At 32.6% G+C, this 19,607-nt stretch overlaps 1 protein-coding gene across 1 annotated transcript; it reads left to right on the forward strand.

The window, feature by feature from the left end:
• The first annotated feature begins 202 nt into the window (after positions 1 to 202).
• Positions 203 to 14,602, forward strand: LOC143587174 (paired amphipathic helix protein Sin3-like 4). Its single transcript, XM_077068539.1, has 19 exons — positions 203 to 452; positions 544 to 616; positions 2,439 to 2,600; positions 2,689 to 2,875; positions 3,446 to 3,544; positions 3,617 to 3,971; positions 4,056 to 4,192; positions 4,933 to 5,008; positions 5,408 to 5,529; positions 5,651 to 5,805; positions 5,902 to 6,026; positions 6,672 to 6,926; positions 10,042 to 10,637; positions 10,723 to 10,817; positions 12,042 to 12,180; positions 12,265 to 12,414; positions 12,903 to 13,078; positions 14,167 to 14,278; positions 14,367 to 14,602. The coding sequence occupies exons 1-19, from the start codon at positions 443 to 445 to the stop codon at positions 14,556 to 14,558; spliced, it is 3,216 nt and encodes a 1,071-aa protein (XP_076924654.1). The 5' UTR covers positions 203 to 442; the 3' UTR covers positions 14,559 to 14,602.
• The last annotated feature ends 5,005 nt before the right edge of the window (positions 14,603 to 19,607 follow it).

The raw sequence follows: 19,607 nt of genomic DNA on the forward strand, positions 1-19,607 counted from the left end.
AAGACAAGAGTACAGCTTTTGTCCTAGGCAGCAAGCAAGCGTATAAAAGTTACCGGTCACTCCGGTTGGCGGTCATCCGGTTCATTAAACATAAAATAAAGCCGTCGTCAAATTACCGTCACTATCCATTTATTTGCTATCCCCTCTTTCTTTCTTCTTTGTTACACACACACATACACACACATATATAATAACAATAATACAATAATATTATTATACACCTATACGTACAGAAACTCCTGTATCTATATCTCCTCTGTAAGTAAGTAAATTAATACATTGAAACACAGATTATACGCTTCTTTCTTCTGTTGTGCAAAATCAGCTACACCTCGAGGCCGAATTTGAAGAGTATAATAATAATTCTGTGTATTCGATTTGCTGCTGCTGTTGCATTGTTAGCTGCTACTTCTGTTGATGTTTAAGCTCAATTGCTGACGGCATGGTTGACGGTGATCTGTTTACACGTGTTGTTAATTGCAGTTATTTTAGGTTTTCATTGTTAATTGCTCTTAATTAGAGCTTAATTGTGTTGATTTGAAGGTACGAAGCGGTCTAGAGATGATGATGATGCCCACAGCAGTCCTCAAATCAAGCGGCCATTTGTTTCTGAACCGTAAGTATTGAGTGTGATTATGATGTTTATCAGGTGGATTTTGTTGTTGATGAGTGAATACATGTATGTGATTTATGTTTAGGGAGATTAGGTGTTTGTCGGATGTAGATGTACTGTTGTTCGGTTAGGGTTATGACTTATAACAAAAGTTTAGTTAATTATATCAGAATTTAAATTAATAATCTGAGTTTAGGTTCAATTTGATTTTGTAGTGCAAGTTTTTGAATTGGGGCATTCTTTTGTTAAGTTACTTGATGATGCTTATAGCGGTCATCAAATCAAGCGGCCTTTTGTTTCTGAACCGTAAGTATTTGTTTGGAAAATGTGTGTGATTATGATGTTTATTAGGTGGATTTATGTAAAGTTGGTTAGGGAGATTTGGTGTTTGTTGGATGTAGATGCACTGTTGTTCGGTTAGGGTTATGACATATAAGAAAACTATAGGTCCTTTTCAATATTTGAAGTTTGTTAATTATATGATTTTATGTTAAATTTGATTTTGAATTAGGGCTTCTTTTGTTAAGTGGCTTGATGATCTAGAATTCTAACCGCCTCTGCAAATTGATCATTGATGAATGTTAATGACTTGTTGAATTTGTTTTTTATTTAATGTTTTAGTTTGTTCAATTAGGGTAATAACTTACAAGAAAAGTATAGATCCTTTTCAATATTTGAATTTTGTTTATTATATGAATTTTGGTTAAATTTAATTTTGTAGTGGTTTGTTTTTGAATTAGGGCTTAAGTGGCTTGATGATCTAGCATTCTAAGCGCCGCTGCAGATTGATGAATGTTAATGACTTATAGAGTTATAGGATTATTTTTCTTTAAATGTTTTGATTTGTTCAATTAGGGTTATAAGTTATAACTTACTAGAGAAGTATAGATCCTTGTCAATAATCAGGTTTAAATTAAAATCTTCTGAATTTAGGTTAAAATTGATTTTGTAGTGCAAGGCTTTGAATTAGGGCATTTTTCGTTAAGTTGCTTTATGATCTAACCCCCTCTGCAGATTAATGAATGTTAATGATGTCTGATTGAGTCTTTGAGATGCAATGCCATTCAAGACTAGGGGCGTTATTTGGGTTGTACTTTCGGGTTTCTCGGGTTTGAGAAATTTATTTCTAGTACTAATACCCGACCCTAATCTCCCCCGGGTTCTTCGGTTTTGGGTTTTATGAGTACTCTAGTGCGGGTTAATTGGGTTTCAAGTATTTGACCTAGAAAACTAAATTTATGTATATGCTAAAATTCAAGCAAAAATATCATCTTAGAATTTTAACTTACATAAATGAATAACAAACGACATAATCCAAAATATACAATCCTTAGCACAAGTGAAGTTAAAAACTCCAATAATAATTAAAAAAATAAAAAAATCAAGCATAAACGTCTTCAATCTTCACACTTGATCGATTGATTGAATAAATAGCCATATCTCTTGAATAATTGGTGGAATTAAACTTTTTGGAATAGTAATTGATTCAATGGGGTGGGAATGTTGGAATCAGAGTAGAATATGTTACTGTAGATATTGTAATTGGCGATATAATAACATTTATCATGGACGACTAGGTCAAACAGGTTACTCGGGTTTACCCGAATCTAATTAAAAAGTACTCAGTACTCGACTCGAATTGGTACGGGTCGGGTTCAGGTTTTGTTAGATTCGGGGGTTTCATGAGTATGGGTACTTTCAGGCTGGGTTAATAGTTTTAAGGGTAAGGTTACGGGTTGCGGATAAAAAGGACAGCCCTATTCAAGACTTGTTGGATAATATTTCTTTAAATGTTGATTTGTTCAATTTATCTTCTGCAATGAAGCTCTAGGCATAGGGAATCCCCAATGAATGCAAAAGGCAGCTCACAGAAGTTGACAACAAATGATGTCATTACATATCTTCAGAAAGTTAAAGATGCATTTCAAGACAAAAAGGAAAACTATGATGAGTTTCTTAAAGTCATGAATGATTTCAAGGCACAAAGGTTTGTCTAAGGTGTTGCTTCTTTCAGTTTTCATGTTTTCATTATGTGGAAACGCGTTCTTGATTACGATTATTATATATTTTCTTAGACTTGACACCACAGGTGTCGTAACAAGAGTGAAAGAATTGTTTGATGGGAATCGGGAGCTAATTTTGGGTTTCAATCCCTTTCTTCCAAAGGGATTTGAGATCACACTCCCACGCGAGAATGCACAACATAATGTTAAGAAGCCATTGGATTTAGAAGAAGCGATTGTATTTGTAAACAAAATAAAGGTAATAATAGCATTATTGGAAATGGTACCATCAAGCTACTAGTTACATGTAAACGAACCAAACGTTCGGTGAACTATTCATGAACCGTTCGACTGGTAATTCGTTTGTTTAGATAACGAAGGAACATGGACACAGGACACGTGTCTCCTTTGTTCATTTATGTTCATGAACGCTCGTTTATGTTTGTTTGTTTAAGTTCATTTATGTACGTCAGTTTACTTTTGTTTAAGTTCATTCGTTTACGTCTATTAATATATTAAAATTTTAGACATGTTACAATTTATTGTTGTTTTAGTAATTTTTAGGCCAATAATGTTCGTTTGTATATGTTCGTGGATTGTTCGTTTATACTGTGAATGAACGAACATAAACGAACACGAACAAGTTATTTTCTTAACAAACGAACACAAATAAGAAAACCCGTTCAATTAATTGTTCGTGTTCGTTCGGTTCGTTTACAAGCCTATTAGACCCCCTGTGCTTTAACTTTTTAAGGAAAAACGTGGTTCGAGAGGGTAAACCTTAGTTTTCATTTGAAAATTTTCATCTTACATCAGTTTTTGCTTGCAGATGAGATTTCAAGGCCAAGACCATGTATACAAATATTTTCTTGATACTTTGAATAAGTTCAAAAAAGAAAATAAACCCATCAAGGAAGTCCACCAAGAGGTATTATATTTAGTTTTTAACAACTCTTTTTGTAGTTTTTTAATTGGTACATTATACCGCTATCCTTTTCAGGTTGCTGCACTTCTTAATGATCAACAGGATCTGCTTAACGAGTTCACAAACTTTTTTCCCGATTCTTCAGCAACAGGATCTAATCATTCTGGTCACTCTAGTAGCAACAATAACTCTGTACATGACAACAGGAGCTCGCCAGCTGTCACACCGAGACCTCTTCAGTCTAAAAAGGCAGTTAAAACTTATGTTGAAAGCAAAGTCAACATTGACAGGACTGATCCAGTTCATGAAAAAGGATGTGTTGGGGCTGATAAAGAAACCGACACATCAGACAACACAGAACTCAAAGAACATAATCCTGATGACAAAGATTGTACTCTTGAGGACACTGTAGCTGAACTGTTTCATCAAGGTATTTATCTTCTACTTCAAAATAAAATAATGAAACTTTATGTTATTTCCTGTCATTATCAAACTTTTTTTTAATGTTGGATAGATTTGCATGGTCAAATGCTTCGGCTTCGTGAGAAAGTAAAGGAAATATTGAGTAACTCAGAAGATTATCAGGCGTTTCTGAAGTGTATTGAACAGTATTGCACAGAAACTATTACTCGACCACAACTGCAGTCACTGGTAAATATTTTACGTTATATATCTTTAACTATGTTTAGTGTGGATTTGTGTTGCTTTTGGCAGAATTTAAACAATTAATTGCCTTTCTTTTAACATGTCACTAAATGCTCATTAGGCTTGTAAACGAACAAGAACTGGGAATGTTCGTCTTCGTTTGTTTAACTTTAGCGGAACAAACTAGCGAACACGGACATATAAGCGAACCTGGTTTTCTTGTTTGTTTGTGTTCGTTCGTTAAGAAAATGAGCGTGTTTGTTTGTTAATAGTATAAACGAACGTTCACGAATGAATATGGTTGAACATATATGAACAAACATAATTGAGGGAACACCAACTAAAAGTAGACTAAAACTATACTAAATTGCAATGGGTGATATATCAAGTTCATATAACTAGACTAAATTGTATTGGGCCCTATATATGTAAATCAACGTAAACGAATAACTTAAGACTTAACTACTGAACATAAATTAATGTAAACGGCCGTCAATGAACGAATGAGTCATGTGTTCATGTTCATCCATTTAACCAAATGAACAAAAAATTGTGCTCATGTTTGCTCAATTATTAAATAAACAAATGCAGACGAACTTTCTGCCAAACGGTTCACTGAACATTCGGTTCGTTTACAGGCCTACGTCTCTTTGTTACTTTTATATATTCAGAGTAATTTGTGTGCTTATATTTGATGGTATTTTGACTGATTTGGTGAATTTGAAGCATTTTTTTTAACTTGCTAGGTAAATAATTTGCTTGGAGCATATGTGGATCTTGTGGAAGAAGTCAATGAATTTATAGACCGCAGTGAAATGACAAGTAATTATTAATAAAAGTTCTTATTTACTTGCTACTAGTAACTTATTTTCCTCTATTAGTTAATAAGATCTTGAGTTAAATACGGTTTTAGTCCCTGTGGTTTGACCCAAATAACAAACTATTCCAATAGTTTTTTTCGGGGCCTTTTTGGTTCATTAGTTTCATACAGAAGGGCATTTTAGTCTTTTGGCTCAAACCACATGGATTGAAACCGTATTTAACTGTAAGATCTTTATCTAATAATGTATTTACGCATATAGCTTTTTCTCGACGAGTGACTGAACTATACACGTGGTTTGTTATATCACTATATCTGAATGCTGATTCACACGAACGCCCCTCATTGCTAAATTTGTTATTTATCACTGTAGCTTGACTTTTACTTTTGACTTTTGGCAGAATCGGGATCTAAACCATCTTCAATTTCCAGCAAGGAAAAATATCTTGCAAAATCGATTCAAGAACTTGATCTTTCTGACTGTGAATGTTGCACTCCAAGTTACAGACTTCTGCCAAAAGATGTATGAAATTTTACATAAAGAATGTTTGGTTTTCATATTATTATTATTATTTTGTAAAATTTGGTGTTTCTTCAGGTAGTCGGGTTATGATCTATTATTATCATTTTTTTGCTTGATACAGTACCCAATTCCTTCAGCTAGTCAAAGAACAAAGATTGGTTATGAGGTGTTGAATGATCATTGGGTGTCGGTTACATCTGGCAGTGAGGATTATTCTTTTAAACACATGCGTAAGAATCAGTATGAAGAAAGCTTGTTTCGATGTGAAGATGACAGGTTAGAAATTTCTTTGAATTATAACATCATTAAGTGTGTATTTATCTTATTTTGCCATAAAACTTTCATAAATTGGTTTTGGTTTGTATATTTCAGATTTGAACTGGACATGTTAGTAGAATCTGTAAACGTAACAGCCAAACGTGTGGAAGAATTATTGGACAGAATTAATGATAACTCGGGCAAGACCGATAATGCAGTTAATATTGAAGATTTCACAGGTGAGAAGCGGATTAATAACATGTGCACGTGGCAAAAATGGGTAATTTTGCTACTTTTTTTTTCCAAAAATCTCAAAAAACAATTCTAAATATTTAGCGTGTCAAATATGATCACAAAGTTTATGATATTAAATTTTCATATTACTCAACTTCTAAAAGTGAATTTATTTTCCCTTCTGAACCATTTTATATACTCTTCACTTCCAACAGTGTTATTTTGTTAGTTCTAACTGCACATTCTCTGATTATCATCATTTACTTATTCTAATTACACAAATTTGTTCTTAGAGGAATTTACCGTTTTAAATGTTACTAAGCCACCAGGTATTACTCATATTCATAAATGAACATAAAACGGGTCAATCGAACACGGTCCGTTAAAAAGCGGGTTGCTATTTTGTTTGTTGTAAACGCTCGTTCTCCAATCATCCTCATTCGCTTATTCTAAGTACACAAGTTTGTTTTGGAAATGCACAAACAATTAAAATAACACAAATTACAAAAAATGTTTCATATGAATGAGTAATTAGTTGTTTAAATTGCTACTAAGTCATTAGGTATTATTCATATTTGTAAACTAACATTAAATGGGTTGACCTGAAGACGACACAAATAATTAGTGGCTGATTTTTTTGTGTAATGCAGCTATTAATTTGAAATGCATTGGACGCTTGTACGGTGATCACGGGCATGACGTGATGGATGTTTTAAGAAAAAATGCATCTCTTGCTTTACCAGTAATATTAACCCGTTTGAAGCAGAAACAAGAAGAGTGGCTTCGGTGTCGTGCTGATAATAAGAAAGTTTGGGCCGAAATTTATGCTAAAAATTACCACAAATCACTTGATCATCGCAGCTTTTATTTCAAACAACAAGATTCAAAGAGCTTGAGCGCTAAAGGTGAACTAACATTCATTTATGGATAATTTCATATATATCCCTACAAAACTTGATAAATTATATAGGGAAAGGATCAAGAGAGAACTCCTTCTTAGAGAGAGAATTAGAGAACTAATAATGAAATATTTTTAATTTAAGTAAAAAAAGTATTTTTAATTTTTTTTTCTTTCATCCTTCTTATATGTTGCTATTCTTCACCACAAATAAAATAAAATAAAATAAAATAAAATAAAACTCGTAATGCATATATGCAATACATCGACTTTTTTATAATGCATATGTGCAATAGTATGCATTTTGATATTTGAAATAGTGTTGAATAGCATATATACAATTGTTTGTATTTTGTATATTTGCAATAGTGTTATATTATATACAAAAATAAAAAAATCGATATAGTGCGCATTAATGTTGTATTACATATATGCGATAGTGTGTTTTGCATACAATTATTAGTGTTGTATTTGCATATATTCAATAGTATGTATTAGATAATGCATTTGTGTTGTATTATACGCAATAAAACACTATTTTAATATGCAATACACATTAATGCACATACGCATTACATTGACAGTTTTTTTAGAAACAATGTCATCTTATTAGGAGGAAAGAAAAAAATCGCAAAATATTATTTTTAAAAATAATTCTTTAGTAGTTCTCTGTTTCTCTCTTTAAAAGGAGTTCTCTCTAGATCCCACCCATATATATATATATATATGAAAGGGTTCAAATAAAAAACAATTGTTTTGTGAGAAGTGTGAGAAGGCTTTAAAATAAAAAAAACACCACCTAAATAGGACACTATTTTCTAAAAGTTGTATAGTTTCCTATTTACATGTTATAGTGTCCTATTTAGGTGGTGTGTTTTATTTTAAAGCCTTCTCACACTTCTCACAAAACAATTATTTTTTATTTGAACCCTTTTCTATATATACGTGTGTGTGTGTGTATGTGTGTGTGTGTTTGTAGGATTGGAATTGTGTGAGAACCCATGAGAACCATTTTGGATAGGGGCGGGCCAGAAACGGTTCGGAACCGCGAGAACCGGAACTGAACCGGTGTATCAGAACCACCAAAGTGTGTTATCTTATGGTTCCGGTTCTCGGTTTTTGTATTAAATGGTTCTCGGTAAAACCAAAGGCTCAAGATTTGGAACCGAAGAACCGAATATTAAAATTCAAAATAACTTTCCTATTGTTTAATGGCTTTGCATATACCACCTTTCTGATTCACAGGCCAAAAACCAACAGACGCGATCGACAACTTTAAACAAACCCCCTAATGTTCTCTTGCAACCTTATTAAACGCTAATCTTCTCTTGCAACTGTTAACAAAGACCGATCAATCGCAAGTCTGCCATTCTTGGCTTCGTTGCTTTGATAATGAACATGTATTTAATTTCTTTTTTTTTGTTTCTAACTTCCTCCTATAATGAACAGGTATTTATCGATCGTAACGTTTTTCACAAGCAAGAAGATATAATAAGTTAACAAATGAGAAGTCATGTTTCATATTAATATTCCGAATTTTACCAAAAAATTATGGATTGAAACCTTTATTTGTTGCTACTTTTAATTTGGATGGTTTGAACTTTGAAGTTTAAATGTTGCTACTTTTTGATGGTTTGATTTAAATTTAGTTTTTTATTGGGGCAATTTGCAAAGTTTGCACATCCCCATTTGATAACATAACCGACAGAACCGGTTCTGCCAAAAAAACGATTAGCGAGAACTGATTTTAGTGGTTTTGGAACCGACCCGGTTTACTATGATAGCATCTGGTTCCGGTTTCATTTTTCAGTTATTTTCGGTACCGGTATCGATGGTTCCATCCCGTTGCACAGCCCTATATTGGACCACTTATTTCCCTTCAAGCATTTTTTTGTTCAAAAAACGGAAATTTTCGAGTTTTTTAGTTTGTACATGTATGTACATTATCATATAATATCCAGTTACATACTATGCTAATAATACCGGCTATATATCGGTTATCGGGATATTGGTGATATATCAGTTATCTGTCCCCAAGCAAAATATCGGTTCAAATATCAGTCAGAATATGGGTACCTATATTATCCGCGATATGACTGATATTTAACCGATATTTTGGATGCCTTGATTGATGTGGACTCGGAAGAAGATTTCATGGCTTACGATTAGATCATGTTACAATATTGACATTTTTGAGTTTTGACTTTTGATATTACTATTAATATTATATATGTTTACAGTTTTATATATGTATATAAAAATTGTACATATATGTACATTATCATTTTCCTTTCCATTTACATACATGTATATGACCGCATTAACTGCATAGGTTACATTATGTATATATATGTACATTATCATTTCTTTTAATTGTGTATATATGTACCTTATCATTTCTTTTAATTGTGTATATATGTACATTATCATTCTCTTAATTATACATATATGTACATTATCATTTTCCTTTACATAATCTGTTATTTTGTTTGCATACATTATCATTTCCTTATCCAACCACATAATTTGTTAATTTTGTTTATTTGTACAATAGGGTAGGATTAATGTAAAAAACAATAATTTTGTGAGAAGCATAGGAAGAGATCTAGACCCTTGGATCTAGGATCTAGTGGTTGATATTAGTAGTTTAATAATATAGTACAGTTTCCTATTTACATACTATAGTTTCCTATTTAGGTGGTTTGCTTTATTTTAAAGCATTCTCACACTTCTCACAAAACAATTGTTTTTTATTTGAACCCTCTTCTTGTACAATATATGTATAATACTTATTTTTCATTTTTAAACACGTACAAATTCCAAAAAAAAAAAAATACTTCTCACAAAGTTCATTTTTTTGTAAAGAATAAAAAAAAGATATAATTGCTTGAAGGGAAATGAATGGACCATAATGGTAATCAAAAGTTCTCAATTTCCAAGTAATTCTCTTAAGACTATATACATATATGTGTGTATATATATATATCTATATATATATATATGGTATTTTGATTATTTTAGAAGGATATATATTTAGACAAGTTTTATAGGGATATTTATCAAAGTATCCCTTTCTTTTTTATAGATAGTATATTATTCATGATTTTATATTATAATTGCAGCTTTGTTGGCTGAAATTAAGGAAATGAGTGAAGAAAAATCTATAGAAGATAACATCCGTCAATGTATCGGACCCGGAAATAAACAAAACAATATTCCACATCAAGAATTTAAATATTCTGATTTGGATATACATGAAGATTTATATCAGGTTATGAAATATGCAATTGCACAAACGAGTTCACCCGAACAAATTACTAAAGCTGTAAAGATTTGGACCACTTTCGTGGAACCTATGCTCGGTGTTCCTCCTCGGTCTTCACACCAAACTGCTGCAAAATCAGCCAATCGTATCATTACAGGTGTACATTTAGCTAATGGTGGTGTTAAAGAGAATGGTTTTGCTTTTGAAAATGGTGATGATTCAGGAAGTGAATCTGGTGATGAAGAGGATCTATCTCCTGATGGCGATCATGATAATAATGGTGAGAGTGATGATGTGGCATATGCGGTTGGTGACGATGTTTGTCCGGTTGAAGATTTGTTGGATAGAGCGAAGCCGGTAATGCTGCATGTTTCTGCAGAAGTTGATAATAAGAGAAAGTCTAGGGTCTTTTATGGAAATGATGACTTTTATGTTTTCTTCAGACTTCATCAAGTAAAGATTGTTTTTATGTTAAATATTAAATTAATTATTTTTGTTTATTAATATAGTTTTTATTAAATTTTGTTCTTAAATACAGATATTATACTCAAGACTAGAGGAAGCAAAGGAAAAGTCTCTGGTTGAAAGATGGAGGGGTTCAAATGATACAACACCTAATGATTCATATGCTAGGTGTTTTAACTATTTCAATTGAAGTCTACTTACCTGTAAAATGAACCGAGTGAATGAACATGAATGGGGCGTGTTATCGTTATTTCGTTTAACTGTAACTGAACCAAAAGGTTGAGCACGAACAAATAAACGAACGGGTCCTTCTTGTTCGTTAAGAAAATGTGTGTTCGTGTTCGTTTAACTTTATCTGAACAAACGATCGAACATGACCAATTAAACGAACGGGTTTTTCTTGCTCGCGTTCGTTCGTTAAGAAAAAAGTTTGTTCTTGTTCCTTCATTTAACACTTTAACTTCAACTGAACAAACGATCGAACACAAACAATTAAACGAACAGGATTTTCTTGTTCGTATTCGTTTGCCAAGAAAATGAACTTGTTTGTGTTCGTTCGTTTAGGTTTAACCTAACAGACGATCAATCACGAAGAATTAAATGAACAGGGTTTTCTTGTTCGGGGTTTGGCTCAGATACAAATGATATTAACGTGCTAAACGTGAGAATCAAGTAGAGTAATTATATATACAAGTAGAGTAATTATGTAATTACTCTATAATAATTACTCTATGATGTAATTACATAATTACTTTACCTGTATATATAATGACTCTACTTGATTCTCACGTTTAGCACGTTAATTTCATTTGTACGTTAACCTTCCCCTTCTTGTTCGTGTTTGTTTGTTAAAAAAATGAACATGTTTATGTTTGTTTATGGTTGTTTGTTAACAGTATAAAGGAACGGTTCACGAACGTAAATGAATGAACATAACTGAGCTAATTAAAATAAATGCAAACAGCAATGTATCGGGCCTAAGAAATTATTCAGCTAGTAAATTATAACGAGCCTAAAAAGTTTAAACGAATATATTGTTAATGAACTTAAAAGAACAAACTTAAACTAACAAACATAAATGAACATAAACAAATGGACGTAAACGAGTTTAAATGAACAGACGTGAACATAAAAGGGCATAAATTTGTTGAGCCTAAAAATTTATTAAAGCTAGACTAAATTCCCCAGGTAAATCATGAAATTGACTAAATTGTTATGGGCCTAAAACTTTAAGTGAATACGTAAATGAGCGTTCATGAACATAACGAACGTGACATGTGTTCATGTTCGTCCGTTTAACCATACGAACAGTTCACTTAACATTTGGTTCATTTACATCCATACTATTTACCGTTTTACCCTCAATGATCAGTCTTATTATCTTATACACAGATTCTTAGATCTACTCTATAGTTTTCTTGATGGTGCTATTGATAGTGCAAAATATGAGGATGAATGCCGGGCTGTTCTTGGCACCTGGTCGTTTCCTGTCTTCACATTGGACAAGCTAATCGACAAGCTGACGAAATTGGTGACACCATCATTTCTCCTTAGTTATTGTTTTCAGTTACGTATTATTGTTCTCCGGTTTGACCTTTGACTAATGCTTCCACAGCTACTAGCCATCACCATGGATGAAGTTAATAACAAGCTTCTTGATCTGTATGCATATGAAAGTTTAAGGAAGAATGGATTCGTAGACGAACTTTACAACGCAAACGCGAGCGTTATTGTTAACGACTCCAAGATCTTCCGGTTTGACTGTGTGAGTAGTCTATATTTTTATATACGTAATTTTAGGAGGTTTTATTCATTAATCCTGTTTTTAGGGCTGTAATTAAACCAAACTAGACCTTGTTGCTGTTCGTTTGTGAAAAATTTACCGGACAAATGATTCACGAACACACACAGAATAAAATTTCTTTTGCGTGTTCATTCATTAAGGAAATGAGTTTGTTCGTGTTCGTTCGTTAATTTCATAAACGAATGCAAACAAACATAAACGAACGTAAACGATGAACGTTCATGAACACGTTACCGAACATTTAGGAACACAATTGAACGAATATGACCTCTGTTCATGTTCATTCATTTAATTAATCGAACACAATTCCTTGTTCATGTTCGTTCATTTATTAAACGAACGAACTTCCAGCTGGACGGTTCGCTGCTTTACAGCCCTACCCATTTGGCCCGTTTTAAAAGCTACTTCTACCTTATAGTCTGGTTTAACAAGCATTGTTTTTGTTGCAGTCATCTATCCCAGAAATGCATAGACAAACCCGATTAACGATACAAATAATAAACTTTGGATATGAAAAGTCTGAACCACCGGCTTCTTTGATGGATCCAAGTTTTTCAGCATATCTAAACATCCAACTCCTTTCGGTTAATCCTAGGAAAAAGAAGCACAGAATCTTCTTAAAGAGGTATGTGTTTGTCATTTGCAGTTGACAAAATTACATAAACGTCCTTTACGTGTATATGTACTTGCAGGTTTTGTCTTTTATCTTCGAAAAACTCATTGAACATCCTTTATGTGAAGTTTTTGCTACAGATTTTGTCCTTTAGACTAACGTGATAGCAATCAGCCCGGTAACGGATAATAATTTGATACTGACAAAGAAAATTGACTACTAACGGATACTCGTGTTACAGAAATTCACCACACGAGGATTCGATAGGGCAAACCTAGTCATTCCTAAGGATACAGAAACACCACCTTAGGTCTGAGTTGAGTCCAAAGATTACCACACAAGGAGCCAACTTGTGCTAGCAATGGTCTTTACTGGTCACCCACGAAGGAAAGAACCGAGTAGAAGAAAATTAAACATAAATCACCACCTCTCATTCATTGATAATTGAGTACATAAAGAAACCAGAAAATAGATAACTGGCCCATGATCCTAAATAACAGGGAAAATAAAACTGCTTACTACCTAAGAAGCTTAAAAGTACAAGTAGATAAATTTAGGTAATTAAAATGCAAAGAAAACACATGTAAAATAAATAGCCGGTGGTGGAGAACGTGGGTGAAACTTGACCCATCACCCATTTTCATGTGTTGGAGACCAGCTCCGGGTTAGACCCGACCCGTCTTCTACGGCTAGTAGTCGTTTACTGAATTGGGGTCCATCATAACGTCAATTAGCTTTCATCGCTAAGTCATAGCAGGTGAGAGCAATTTGGTATGTACAATGAAAACTAACAAATGTTAGTTTAAAGGACGAAATCCGTTGCAAAAAGTTTACATGAAGGATGTTCGGCATGCTTTTTGAAGATAAAGGATGAAGTAGATATAAACATAAAGGCCGTTTTTTATAACTTTTTATTTATAGTTTAATGCTGGTATATATAGTTATTAGTATTATCATTAGGATTTACTAGTATAAGGTTTGGATCATATACAAGTGAAATTAACGTGCTAATTGTACGTTAACTTTCCCGTACTAGTATATGACCCTAGATACTGGAAATATAAATGTGAGTTTACATAGTTTTGTGTTTTCGTTTTTAGGAATAAGCGTCGATATGCATGTGATGACGTTGACTCGGCAATGGCAAAGGCCATGGAAAAGTTTCATATTGTAAATGGACTCGAATTCAAGATAACCCCATTTACGCATAAGGTAACATTCATTATTCCTTTCGTGTAATAATAATCACATTACTTTCTTGGATGTCCCATAATATATATTTTGCAATCATATTTGGCAGGTATATTATTTCATGGGTACATCGGATTCAATGGTGCAAATGGGCAGAAAACGGGTCAGTAGTCGGGCCGGGTCAGGCCCATCTATTGAACATGCTGCCGTTTCAAATGGTCGTTCTCTAAAAGCATTGAAGTTCGAGAAGCTTCTGTTGTCCAGGCTTCAATCCATGGAACCACAACAGGCAATTGGATGAGGTACTTGCATAGCAACAAATGTCTCTTGCTCAATTTGACTTTGACCGCCAATTACTTGTTAGTTCTTCATAATCCAGTTTTAGAAATAATCATAATTGTATTTAAATTAGAAAGAATACGGTAGGAACCATGTTTTTGTTTTGATGTTTCCCTCTTAATTACGTTTGTGTAACATTTACCTTTTATGAGTCATTTTATACCTAAGAACGGAGTATTGTGAAATGCTCAATTGTTTAGAAGTGACAAAAACAACTCAAAATATTTGGGACGGTATCCGGGTATGTGATTATATGGTGTGTTCGTTTCACAGAATTCGTGGGAATTCAAAGGAATTGGAATTAAAATCCCATGACGTGTTCGTTTCGTTGGAATTGGAATCTTAATTCAATTTTGGTGTGTTCGGTTCAAAGAATTGGAATTGGAATTGGAATTTGAATTCAAATTCCTTCAAACTCTTTTAAATTTTCAAAATTGGAGTTCAAGAATTCAAGGATATTCATTGGAATCTTACCTCGATTTTTTTCAGGACAACGAATAAGTAAAATATTTTAGTTTTTTTACTTTTTTTGTTTTTAATTTCTATTTTGAGTTATGAAATTTTTATTATTATTTTTGAATATTTTTTTGAGGGGTTTTTGATCTTAATAGAAAACCCATAAAAAAATTCAAAAAAAATAATATTGCAAAATATAAATAAAAAACAAAAAGTCTAAAATAACTAAAATGTTTTCGACGTTATCATTGAAAAAAAAAAGAATTTCTTGATTTTTATTCATTTGTCAAACGAGCATATTAATAATGTATTTGGATTTCAATTCCCTTCAGTTCCAATTCTTATTGAAATGTTCATATTTCAAATCTAATTTCTTCAAATTCCAAATCCTATGCAAATTCCAATTCCAATTCCATTTCATTTCGTGAAACGAACGCGCCCTAAAGATTTTGTAGGTTTGGGACGAATATGATATGGCATCATATGATATTTGTGAATGTCCCAACTCGTTTATCCACCGTCAAAACCAAACATATTATCGAAGGGACAACATTTTTCCTTAAATAAAAGAACATATTATATACTATTGAAAGTCATAATAAATATCAGCATCATCCAAAATTATATTAAATACAAGATGGATTACGTTTGAGAGAACGAAAATAGAAACCAAGTTACCCCACTCCAGAAGCAATCCTTTGTTGATAATGCGAACAACAGCCTATTCACAACATATATATATAAAGTACATAAAGATAACAACATAGGATGTACGATATATGAGAGGAGAATGGAAGAACTCGTTCTATTTAGGTCTCTCATATTAAATACAAGAGACCACAATGTATATAGGCCATAACATGAATAGAAATGATGGTGAAATGAATGAACATTTTTGTGACATTTGTCAATTTCGGGTCACTTTTGTTATGTAAACCCGACCCGTTTGTAACCCGAACATTTCAAATATATAAAATATTGTATTTTGTCATTTAAAATATATAAAATATTGGATTTTTATATTTGTTTTATTATGCATTGTTTGACCATTTAAACATACTCATTTTCATGCAAACCATAAAAAAACCTTTATACCCAACCCTTCACTCTTTCCCTATATAAACAAGCTCGTCTCTTTCATTTCCACCTTGTTCATCTCTCATCTTTTCTCTCCTAAACAAAGAACACAACTTCATCTCTTCAAGGTTTCTTAATAATGAATCAAGAATCATTCTTTAATTTTTGTTTTGTTACTTAAGCTTGTGGTACAACAAATATATAATATACACCCCTTGTTACATTTGGTGGTCACTTCTCCGGTCTCGGTCGGTGGAGTGTCGGGCCTCGTAAGGCAAAGCTTCATGGAGGACTCACGTAGTCCTTGATATATATATATATATATATATATATATATATAAATTAGTCAGGTGCCCGCGCTATGCAGCGGAGTACGTGCGCAAACTCCATGAGGGTGCGTTCATAACTCGAAATTGGACACGTAACACGTTCAAAGCCAGTACGTGTGTAACTGACAGTTGAACACGCATAACCGGCACCTGAATGCATGTTACATGCATTAAACATGCTTAACCGACATCATGTGTGTAACTCACATTGATTACTTGTGCGTTACGTGGTGTTGGGCGCTTACCAAGGTTGGGTAATGCTCGTTACGTGATGTTGGACACGTGTTTATCGGGTATGGTACGTGTAAACAATGTCAGCATGCAACTGATGCCTAACATGTGCAACAATTTCAAATAAATCAATTTTCAAACCAACCCGTTTTGACCAGAAAACCAACTGGACTAGACACCGTTTTAACTCGAAACCCGTTTCGACCCGATGCCCTTTGGTATGACCCCTTTCGACCTGAACCCACCCCGACCCAAACCAAATTAACCAGCTTTTGTATTGACATCTTCCGACTCTAATTCATTTTGACCCATGATTCGAACCGCCCTCCCAGACCCATTGTCGTTACAAACCGGTAATCACATAAGTGTTAATTTTTTTAAATTAATAAACTCTAGCAATATCATATTCAAATTAAAGAGAATAAAATATCCGTTTTTATAGAATAATTTTCTTAAAAAAATATTAACGTGTGAAAAAGTTATGAACGTTTAAAAGTCGTGGAGGTAATTTGTTTTAAATAAGGGGTTGATGTGTAATTATTTTATAAATTAACAAAATATTATTAAGGTTAGAGGACTAAAATTGAAACTATTATGTAAAAAACTAAAGTAACCGTACATGTTGTACTATAAAGACAACATTACCCTTAAAATTTCTTAAATCTATGCATATCATGTTGTACAATAAGCAATAAGTTAGGTACCTCTTAAAATTTAAAAAGTCTCTGACTCATGCTTTATATATAGTAGAGATATAACTTGTTTATGCTTACTAACCATGGTTAACTTTTGCTCATTTTAGTTTATATTTTATATTTGTTGAGTTCCATGGTTATGGGTTTGTAGAGACGAGCCTCGGTTTAACCATAAATAGCTCTAAACCGTAAACCGAACTTTGTTTACTAGTTTTGTTAAATAATTGTTTAAACATGCTTTATGTTAGATTTAAGTTTCTAAAATCATTTTTATAAGTTCTATGATTATGGGTTTGTAGAATCTAACCTCGGTCTTGACCCGAAACAAGATCCGAATTGAAAACCGAACTTTCGTTTAAAGACTTTATTGTTAACTTTTTGGTTGTAAAACTTAAAGTATCATCATTTATAAATTATTATACAAGTTCTTTGATATTTGGGCATGTGGCAACCATCCATGAACTTAATGTGAGATGGAAACCGAACCAAACCAAACTAAACCGATTTTTACTCGCTTAAGACACACAAGTGTGTTTTTAGCTATCAAGACTTGTATAAATCTTTAAAAATACTTTATAAAATGATTTTAATTATTTTCTTAAGTACTTGGAAATGTTGGATCCAACTTTATCTCATAACAAACTTTGGACCGACAAAACCGAACACTCGCTTAACGGACGTTGTTAGTTCTAAAACAATAGAACTACATACTTGGTTAAGTCTTATTAAATTTTATTGAGTTATCCCATAACATTTATTATTTTGAATAGTTGACTTTGGGTTTGACCAATTATCAAGACCCGAACACTCGTTAAAACCCGTTTTAGTATCTATATTATAAAGGGACTTGCATTCTTGCATTTTTACCCACCTTATTACTTAACATAGGTTGAGTAAATATTAAGGTTAGATACTTTAACCTTGTTTCGAGCAAACTTATATTTTTAAAGGACTAATGTTATAATTTCTTAAATAGTTACATTTTAAACCTTGAACTTTAATGGCATACATTTCTCAACATTTATTTTATTAAAAGGCTTTCAAGACAACCTTCATAATTCAAGACTTTCTTTTTATTTAGGCTTCGTTCGTTATACCCATTGTTTCGGTTAGACTCCAAATCATCTATCTTTCAAGTTTATTACTTGAACGTGAGTACTTTCATACCCCACTTTCCATCTTTCGTTTTGGGGGTGATATTGCATATTTATTCAAACTAAATGCTTTATACTTGAGTCTTAAACCACAAACGTTATTGTATACCTTACTTAAATAAATGCTCGATTTGGTGTTTTATGCTTACATGCTTATATGCTAATGTGTTTATCGCTTTTGGAGGGTTGATTCATAAATCCGTGAACTATTGGGTATTCTCTTATAGCACGGTGTCGTTAATGTATTCTTATTAACGATCTCATTGGAAATCCGAATCTAATTGGTATTCTCTTATAGACGGTGCCGCTAATGTATTCTTATTAGCGATCTCATTTTTATCCAAATTATTGCTTTTATTTATTGTTTCATATACAAGTTGTGGCTTTTCTTATTATATACATATTGTTCAAAAACTATGAATTGCTCACAACCTTTGTGTTGATAAATTTATTTTATGCAATGTTACAGGTTTGACGTTAGGTTGACTATGGAGTTTGGAGAAAGCGTAACGAAGACCGTTAGGATATTAGCAAATTGAACAATATATTTATTTGCTATATTTTGTTATGATTATCCATGAATATTGTTATGTGACATTTTGATGTTGTGAAATTAAATGAGTTGTTAAATATTGTCGTTTTAAATAGTTTCATACGTTTATGGACAATCCGTCGCATCCCGACATGTTCGCCGCCTTTAGTCAGGGTGTGAAAATTTTTAAGTTACAAAGTTGTATAGATAGTCAAGTAATAATTCATAACAATTAGGATTATTATTAATTAAAGGACCAATTCATATACCATTCAATGATTTATTTATTAAATATTTAAAACCATACAAAAGTAAAGCAATGTTATATTTTATTTTAAATTCTTTGAGTAAACTACAACTTTGTGCTTAGTATCTCAAATTATGGAATGGGTCATTTTCGAAAATGACTTTCACTTGTTACTCTTTATTTGCATTTTCGTAACGCTTTTATTCCTTTACATTAACGACTGCCAAGCTTTTTAGTTAAATCACCTCAAAAGAAAGGACCAACTCCTCTAGGTATTTGACCAATTCCAT

The sequence above is a fragment of the Bidens hawaiensis genome, unplaced genomic scaffold, assembly GCF_021521415.1.
Source record: "Bidens hawaiensis isolate Kalapana, Puna unplaced genomic scaffold, B.hawaiensis_p1.1 tig00035168_1, whole genome shotgun sequence".
In the NCBI taxonomy this organism is placed as follows: Eukaryota; Viridiplantae; Streptophyta; class Magnoliopsida; order Asterales; family Asteraceae; genus Bidens; species Bidens hawaiensis.